General features: G+C 34.8%; 1 protein-coding gene across 14 annotated transcripts; it reads left to right on the forward strand.

Moving 5' to 3' along the window:
• The first annotated feature begins 3,276 nt into the window (after positions 1-3,276).
• On the forward strand, positions 3,277-9,246 carry LOC118752417. 14 transcript variants are annotated; one of them, XM_036487310.1, is made up of 2 exons: positions 3,277-3,655; positions 8,526-9,246. In XM_036487310.1, the coding sequence occupies exon 2, from the start codon at positions 8,788-8,790 to the stop codon at positions 9,229-9,231; it is 444 nt and encodes a 147-aa protein (XP_036343203.1). In that variant the 5' UTR covers positions 3,277-3,655; positions 8,526-8,787; the 3' UTR covers positions 9,232-9,246. The 14 variants fall into 14 exon arrangements, with proteins under 14 accessions (XP_036343203.1, XP_036343206.1, XP_036343204.1 ...); XM_036487313.1 differs by having other exon boundaries at positions 8,598-9,246; XM_036487311.1 differs by having other exon boundaries at positions 3,277-3,560.
• Positions 9,247-9,480: the final 234 nt, after the last annotated feature.

Consider the following 9,480-nt stretch of genomic DNA (forward strand, 5'->3'; position numbering starts at 1 on the left):
GCAAAAATTTTTGTTTTAAGTCGACCAAAAGTCCAAAATGAGCTAGGAAATCAGCTCCAATAATCGCTTGAGAGACGTCTGCTATAACGAAATTCCATACGAACTCCCGACGCAAATTGAGGTTAAGTTTGAAAATGGCCTCGCCAAATACTTAAATGGGCGAACCATTTGCGGCAAACAGTTTCATACCACTTGGAGAAGCTTGGACTGCGTTAGCGCACTTGGGGACAACAGAAACGTTCGCACCTGTGTCTATTAAAAAGTGCATCTTTGTTGTCGTGTCATAAATGCGCAACCGGTATGATTTTGCGGCTTCCGATAGTTTGCCCAGATCTGAAACCGGAGCATCCAAGCAGGCCTATAGAGACTTTTTGTTGATAAAAAATTGCAAGGTTCCCGGCATTTCGCTGCTTTCTCGCCGAATTTTGCATGGTACCAACTATCGGAAAAATGCTCTACGAGTTTTTGCTGGATGTATTTGTACTTAGCCTCCAACGGTGCAGCTTCTATCGTTGGCCGTAATTCCATCAGCTTCGTTGGCGGAACACTGGCAAGAACAATATTGAACTTCCTTGCATCGTTGGTTATGGACGATGCTTCGATCCAAAAGTCCAAAGAGTAGAAGTATGCGTCTTATTGTCTTCTGACATCACTGGCAATGGCAAACGTGGTGCAGGACCCGGGATGTCTAGAAGATTCGCATCGGATGCTCGCCCCGTGGAAACCATATGCTATCGTTCAACGGCATAGCGCTGAGGAAGATGCTTTTTCTTGATATTTAAAGTTACCTTGTCGGGGTCACCAATTGTAGATCGAGAGAGTTTAAAGAAAAGAGAGTTTATTCTAAAACTTTTCGACTTAAAAACTACTACAATAGTTGAAAAGAAATGTCAGATTAAACAAGTTCAAAGGAGTCATTGAATAAATGTCAAAAAGAAATGAAATGAGGTATAGAGTTGATTCTTACAGTTGCACGCCGTATCAAGTATCTCAGCGCCGGCAAAATAATGAAAGGTTGCCACATACATATATGTGATCATAAGTGGGCCGTGCCACGCCCATTTCCAAAATTTTACCATAAACGTATTTCTTGGTAAAGAACTGTTGCAAGCATCAATTTTGAATAAATTAGCTTTAATATTTACTGATTTATCGAAGATTTTGTATATCTCTACATTACCGTTATATGGGATGTGGGTGTGGTTATTGTCCGTTTTTTTTTAAATTTTCGGCCATTTAGTATGCTGTAGCAAGGCCAACAACTGTGCCAAGTTTGGAAGAAATTAGTGCAGCGGTTACCAAGATATACCCATGTAACCATAAGTGGGCGTGGCTTCGCCCATTTTCCAAAAATTTATAATATTCTTATTTTTCGTCTGAAAATTATTGTAAATATCAATTTTGAGAGAATTATCTTCAGTAGTTACTAAAATATCGCAGTTTTCGTATTTCTGGAAATTACCGTTATATGGGAAGTGGGCGTGGTTACAGTCCGATTTCGCCCATTTTCAATACCAACCTACCTTGGATTAAGGGAAACCTACACACGAAATTTCGTTGAGATATCTCAATTTTTGCTCGAGTTATCGTGTACACGGGCGGACGGACAGACAGGCATGGCTTAATCGATTTCTTTTTTCATCCTGATCATTTATGTATACATTTGTCTATATCTATCTCGATTCGTTTTGGCTGTTACAAACAACCGTTATGTGAACAAAATAATATACCCTTGTGCACAAGTGCGCTCGTGTATAATAACTCTTGTAAACCTTAGAATTTTGCAAAACTGCTCAAATTTAATTTTTTATGGTTGTAAACCGAATAAAGTGATTTGTGCGTAAAAATCTTGACCGTCTTGGGTGGCCCACTTGGGAGATTTTCACGCTATGGGAGTATTTCAAAACTATAAAGCCGCTTTTTCGAGTTTTGCTGTTTTGAATTATGACACTATTGAAGTAAATGAGCGATATGTAATTATTTATCAATTAAAAAGTCTTTTTTGTGAAATGAAGCTTGTTTTTGTATAAATATGTTCAACGCTTTATTATATTTCGTATATTTATAATGAAGTTGTTATATAAAATTATTGTTCTCTGCACAGCAGTAAGTAATAAGTGAAAGTTAAAATTTAATTTAATTTGATATCGATGTTTTTTTGGTTTTTGCAGTATCTTTTGTAATTCGGTTTTCTTTCGGTAAACCGAAAAGATCATGTTTTTATTAATACAGTTTTTTTGAACGGTTTAAAACCTGAATAAAAAAACGATTTTTTGGAAACGGTGCCCTTCCCTAGTAACTAAACTAAGGGCCGTTTTCTAATGTAAGCAGTAAAGTTACCTTTACTAACAGGGCAGATAAATTGTTCCTCACTTTAAAGTGTTTTCGTTGTCTTATCTTACCTGTAAAAATAAATTTGTTATTCCGTAGAGTGAAACTTCACTACATTTCCGAGAGTGAAACTTCACTACATTCGTCATAAAATTTCAAAGGTTGGCAATGCAACATAAGCAAATATAGAGCAAGAGCAACTGCTAGCAAAAACCAAAACCTTGGTTGAAATATCTAATAGATCTGACTCATGAACCAAAACCAAACCAAAATTTAAAGTTGGGTACAAATTTTAAAGGTTGCATCGGGTGAGCAACAGTTTATCGATTCGAGAAATTAATGCGCTGATGAGAAAACGAAAACTCGTATATCGAGACGATAAAGTGACCGGTAAACTAAAGGTTAGATGAGAAAACGGCCCTAAGTCTGGTATCAAGAACACCGCCTTCTAAAAACCTATCGATCAGCTATTCAACGCACGATCAAAGACTGATGCTGACGTCGTAGAATATTTAATAATCTGAAACAATCCGCAGAAATGCGTAACAAAACAAAACCAAAAGTTGCACGACGCTGTCAACGCTTGTGTTTTACTATCATCGCCACCACAAACGTGGCTAACGACAAGTGAACTTAGTCATCAGATTCGTTGTTAACGGCAATCTGCTAATAAATTGAATGGACACGACAAAATTTACGAAAAGGTAAATCGAAAAAAAATATTCTAGTTTTAGTACACAGTATTTTGATCGGTGCCATCACTGTCGATGTTTGCTTTTTCATAGGATTTTCTACCTTTGGCTTTGCAACAGCTCCGACAAATTTTGTTTTTGCATTTTTGTCTTTTCATTTGTTTGCTTTACTTTGCTGTTTTTTCAATAGATTACTTCATTTATTTACAACGCTGCCGACTCGGACTTTTGGCGGTCTTCATATGACAAAAGTCGGTCTTCGTAAGCGCGCGCTTCGAGTTCAGCTTTGCTGCGCTGCGCAACGACGCTGCCGCGTTATACAAAACTGCCCAGAAGTTAGCTTAGGGGCGATCGCCACAACTTGGCCATTCAGTACGATTTGAACGTTTCGTCTTGACGGTTGATTTGATTGGGCTGCAATGTCCACAGCAGTAAAGGTGTAAAGATGGTTATTGCTTAGAACCAGAATTTTGAGAAGTGAGTTGTATGAAGTGTCGTGCAGATATTACAGATTGTGATAAAGAGAAATCATCACAGGTGATTTACATATGAATGACTTATTGAAAAACAAAACTGCTTATGCCAACGATGGACAAGTCTGTGACTAAGAGTTTATTTTAAGTGCTTAAAAGGTTGGCAAAAATCAATAAAATGATGAAATTTTTGCTAAATATGAATTTATAAAATTTTAGGTTCCCATAAAAATTGCTTAAATGTTTAATAAATATGACAAAGTACTGAATTGTACAGCAAAATATAAAATAAAATGGACCCACGCGAGGTGCGGAGTGCAAAAAAAATAAAAAATATGTAATTGAAATTACTGTGTACTTGAATAAAAATAAAAATGTGAACGCTCTAAAAAATTCGCTGCAGAGTATATTGACTGACGCACAAAATAGTGAAAATGAAAAACAATGTTTCCCCGTTTTTACATATTTTCGGCTTAATCTCAATTTTTATTTATTTCAGCGGAAAAAACAAGTATTTTTTAACGAGAGATCACAGACCACAAGAAACAAAAAAGACAACTCGATGCAAAGATTTTTAAGAACTAAAAAGGGGTTCTTTTTGTGAAGCCAGTTTATAAACACTACCCTCTTAAAAGTTTAGTCGGTTGTTACTATAATCTGCAAATAGCTACAAAAATTTAAATTTGTTGATCAGAAACTAAGATTTTAAACATATGATTTTATTTGTGTAACGACTTCAACCATTAATTTTTTTCATTGAATCCATTAATCAGGAGGGTATTTTTGAGAACGTTTTTAAAAAATTGGCTTTTATAGGGTTCAGCAACCTTGATTTTTTTTTAAATAATAGAAAAACTTTTAACTTTGGAGTCGACTTTATTTTGACTATTACTACGGGACGTTCAGTTCATCTTTTTCAAATCAAAATTACCCTAAAGAGTGGGAGAAGCAACTCAAAAACAGATATGTGGTATTTGGTTTATCTTTAGTAGAAATAATCAGCAAACGGCTTAATTTTTAAATAGCATATTCCTGCATAAAAAAAACGTGTGCAAATATTACATAGTTGAAAAACAACTGTTGTAAAAAAATAATATAAACGGACCCTAATTTATTCGCGTAAATAATAAACAAAGTCTTGGAACTCTGACTGACAGTAAAATTATGTGTGAAAAATATTTTAAAATTTCGAGTTTTCAGTCTTTAAAGTGCTTTTACCATGCAAACTTGAAGCTGAGAGTGTGTGGTTCTTTAAATCGTCCTCTATTAACATATCAGCTTGGAGTAAAATTTTTGTTGCATTCGAAGCACGAAAATTATTTATTTATTATTAATATCCAGTTTCGCGAAATCAATTTAAGTGAGAAATATTTTTTTTTATTTGAATTTATATGTACCTGAAAAAAAAAACTTTTCACCTTCAGTGACTAAAACAAGTGAACACATGTTGATTTTTTTTAAACAATTTCAATTTAATTTTTTTGTTTTGTTTTATTTTTATCAAAATATTGTCCAAAGGTTTCAAACTTTATAAAAAATTTAGGAAAATTTAACAAATTTTCATCAGAATATCAAACTTTTCAATCTGACCTGAGTTTTATAGCCCATACAATTTTAGTCTAAAAGTTTTAAATTTTTATGAAAATTTGTTGAATTTTCCTTCATTTTGTATAAAGTTTGAAAGTTGTATTCATATGTTTTATGTTAAAGCTTGAACAATATTTGGATAAAAAAAATTAATTGAGAAACATTTTGATTATTTAAAAAAAATCAACACGTCGTCACTTGTTTGAGTCACTGAAAAAGTTAAATGGCACTTAAGTTTAGTTTTGGATTTTTTTTTTAACTTTCGTTGGTTTTCCGATCGCCTTCATTTCAATATGCCAAACATGTGGTATCACTGCTGCTTGTCCCTGTTGCATTTGTTTGTTTACATTTTGTGCTGAACAGCACAAACTGTTGCATATCTGATATTTATTTAGCCAATATTGTTTATTTAAGTATACTTAACAGTTTAAATATCTGATCTAAAGTGAATTTTTGTAGTTAATCAACAATCTCTTCTTAAATAGCTGGGACTAAGTTCTACCGCTTTATCGATATTCGTGGCCAATATACATAAGTATATTTAAAACCAGTCTCCTAAATATCGAAATTTGACTGTCCCTTAGTATTTATTCTGTAGTATGAGTACTTTATAAAAATTAATTTGGTAATTATCAACAGAGAAAAATCTTGTTAAAAAGTTCGGGATCCCAAAATGTTCGTAAAATTCATGCATACCGATTTTTTTTTTTACTTGTGCCTAATTTCTGCCACCTTAACTTCCGATTCCACGAAAGCAATTTAAGTACAAAATATTTTTTTTCTGTCACTTAACTTCAAATAAAAAAAACATTTTTCACTTAAATTTCTTTCGTGAAACCATGGTACAATAATTTTCAGAACGTAGTTTCACTTTTACTTCTTATCCGCCATGTTAGCCATCTGACAGAAAACGTGTTTCGTATGTTTTGTTGTACCAACTTAAAAAAAAAAAATCCAGCAATTTGACGTTGGAAAAATAAAACAAAGGAAAGCCCATGATACAAAAAAGAAGGTAGTTTCATTACTAATATTTTTTGATTATATAGCAGATTTTTGACATTTCTCCAGATGCAAACATTAAGCATAGCTTTGCCACATTGAAATTTTTTGAGAGGCGAGATTTTCTTTTAAATATTTGGCATTTAATAAAAGAGTAAAATTTACATACCAAAAAAACAAGTTCATGTGTTCGATAATCAAATTTGAACGTTTTTTCTCAAGCGTTTTAAAGATCCTGTGAATAATATCGATGTGCAGAGATGAAGTAATCCAGTTTTGAAACATTTATTTATTAAAACGGTTTTTTTCATTTTATTTTAAACAAAATAAATAAATTTACATAACAAAACTCTTTTTTTCATAGTCCGAAGAAGATGTATTGATAGATATTTCGTCATTAAAGCATAGTCCGAAACAGGCTTCGGAGAAGGTTGTATGGGCTCATTGCCTTACAATTAAACGAGTCACAATTCATAATTCTCCCGAAGTGAAGTATCCAGAAGTAATTCAGGATACAAAACTGTCGTGTAAATCTAACGTGGAACACAAAACCTCTAAAGAATTGGCAGCGTTTTGACAATGTAAGCAGGTCTTTGGCAAAACGTGGGGTGTGTCACAATAGGGAATCCTCTGGATTTATACCTCTATGATCAGACCCATAATTATCTATGCGTCAGTGGTATAGTGGAGCAGGTTCTCAATCAAGAGCGTGGGAAGTCTGCTTGCTAAACTTTAAAGAACTACTGCCTTGTGCTGTCCTGAAGCTTTCTCTACAATACGTGGCGCTGCTCTTGATGCACTGCTGCACTTACCGTAACTTTGTGTCTTCCTACGAGGGGAAGCTTTAAAGGCCACCTGCAGACTAAAAAGAAACGGATGCTGGTATAACACTGAGTGGGGCAAGGCGGAAATTGCTAGCGGCAGAGATCTGAGCACTTGTGTCTTTTCAATGTCACAGGATAGTACGCCACCTTTACCTTTGTTGAAGAGGTTCTATAATGTTTAGTTCCCTGCAGCTGAATGATGGTTTAATACCAGCACTGAGCCCGGAATCACACATAATCGAATCTTCAATGATGACTCCAAAACTGACTCTCTCTGGGACTTTTCTCTGGGGAAGTATGCTTCGGTCTTCCAGGCTGAGGTATTTGCAGTGACAGCCAAACTGCACTTAAAGCATTGGGCAGCCCACTAACTACTTACTTCCAAACTCTGGGTGCCAGTTCAACTGGCAGTAACTCCTATCGTCCATAACTATAATATCTATCATAGCATGAAGCACCGAAATTAAAGCCTTACCTTTGCAAAGCACATCCAAATCCTTTTCGGTGACTGGCTTTAGAAAAACTAATTCAATAATAGCTGATTTTTGCGGTGGACAATATATTTACCGGTCTTTTATTTCAAAGAAAAAGTCAGTTGGTTGCTTTTTCAAATATGGCGATGTATGAATTTCAATTTTCGTTATTGCTCAGATCGAAGACCAATTTCCTTTTACTTTTCTAAATATTTTGTTTTTACACTAAATAAATGATTATTGAGGATTAGGTATGGTAGCACGAAATGTCACAATCTGCTTAATTGTCAGGTAATTAATATGGCGCCCGAAAAGTGACAATCAAACTACCTTCTTTTTTGTATCATGGGGAAGCCAAACATACATATATGTAAGTGAGAAATTTTCTAATATATTTTAAAATTTTCTCCATAAAAAAATATGAAAAAATTAACTGCTTTTCCGTGGATGTATAGATGGATGAATATATGTAAGGATACAGCTATAAGAGCCACCGCTCAGCACAGACTTTATCGGCCGTCTATTTAAATAGTTGGGGCTCTCTTGAAATATGTACGTGAAGATCTATGGAGGTGCGCATACTATACCAACTTAATCGCTCCGACTAATTCGTTGTGTAGCAATGGAAAGACTAGCAAGCCCAACTAAATCGGCGGCCGATAAAGTCCGTGGTGTGCGATGGATCTAAAACATTTTAAACAAGAAATATTGTCGTCGCATTTCCGTTTTCCCATTTTTATTCATGCGACTAGCAGTGGCAAGTATGTATGTATTAAAAACATATATGTATACATATTAAAAATGAAGTGATCAGTTACCAAATATAGAAATACTTATGTACATATTCTGTTAAAAAATATCTTCAATAATAAGCGAAAATACCCAAGATCTACATCGTAGCAGTGGCTACATTGCGTTTTTGTCACAGACACGGTTTATGTCAAAAAAATTTGAAGTGAAACTACCTTCTAAAAATTATGTGTCACATGCGTGAAACTGGCTGTAATAATAGTTTTCAGAATATGCGTACGAATTTGTGAAAGAAATAGACGCTAATATTTTTAAAAGAGGGTAGTAAATATGTAATAAGAAGACAGAAAAATTTACCACATATTTTATACAATTTGCCTTTGTTTTGTTAAAAAGAACTTATGCATATAAGATACATACATACATAGTTACATGTGCATCCAATTTGTTACTTATTAACGAACAAAGCGATCAGGCTGAAGTAATCTACGAATACTTACTAAAATCCGATTAAATTATACGACAAATTGTTTTAGTACAATGTAATAAAGAATATTAACGAAAACACTTTTAAGTTGTCAAAACTCATCAAGAATTAAAACTTAACAAAGTTAAAGTGTGAATAATAAATCCAAAAAAAAAACGCGATTAAAAAAAAATGCGTTCCAAAATCGCACCGTACCTTGTGGGAGCGCACCTCCTGCTGCTCGCGCTACTCACATTGAGCGAAAACAGCGCGCATGCGCTCAACACAGCCGAGGCAGCAGCAAATCCGACTTGTTCACTGAAGGACAATTGTAATTTGAATGACAACTTCCTGACAGACACTGGTGAGATAAGTGACAAGGCGGCCAGCAAATTGGAGAATAAAATTAAATCCATTTTCGAGGATAAAGTAAATTACAGCCTCAAATTGTTCGCCGATGAAGATGTCATAGAGTACAACGCATTGGAAAGCAATTTATCAGAGCGCGCACGCATGGCGGCGACATCAGCGGCGAATTTAACGCTACGCCAGTTCCAAGACGCTGCTGATGTAGAAAATGATGAGCGAGGTGAGTCAGAAATTTATGTAAACGGGCCTCTTTGCCGCCTTTTTTGAATATCCGCATCACGTATCGATACCAGAGTAGAAGATCGACCTATCTCGGCAGCAAGTTGTAGAACGCCCTATCTCAGAAAACTTTTCAAGAACGCTCTACTTCTTAATTTGCTTGAAAAACACCCTATCTCAAAATTTGGTCTCAGCAGCTGCCGATTCAAAAACGCCCTATCTTAGCACATTTTCAATGTATTTTCAGCTGAAGTAGGTTCTTGAACCGAATTCTGAGATAGGGTGTTTTTCAATAAA

This window comes from Rhagoletis pomonella, unplaced genomic scaffold, assembly GCF_013731165.1.
Source record: "Rhagoletis pomonella isolate Grant_MI unplaced genomic scaffold, Rhpom_1.0 Rhpom_scaffold_01486, whole genome shotgun sequence".
In the NCBI taxonomy this organism is placed as follows: domain Eukaryota; kingdom Metazoa; phylum Arthropoda; class Insecta; order Diptera; family Tephritidae; genus Rhagoletis; species Rhagoletis pomonella.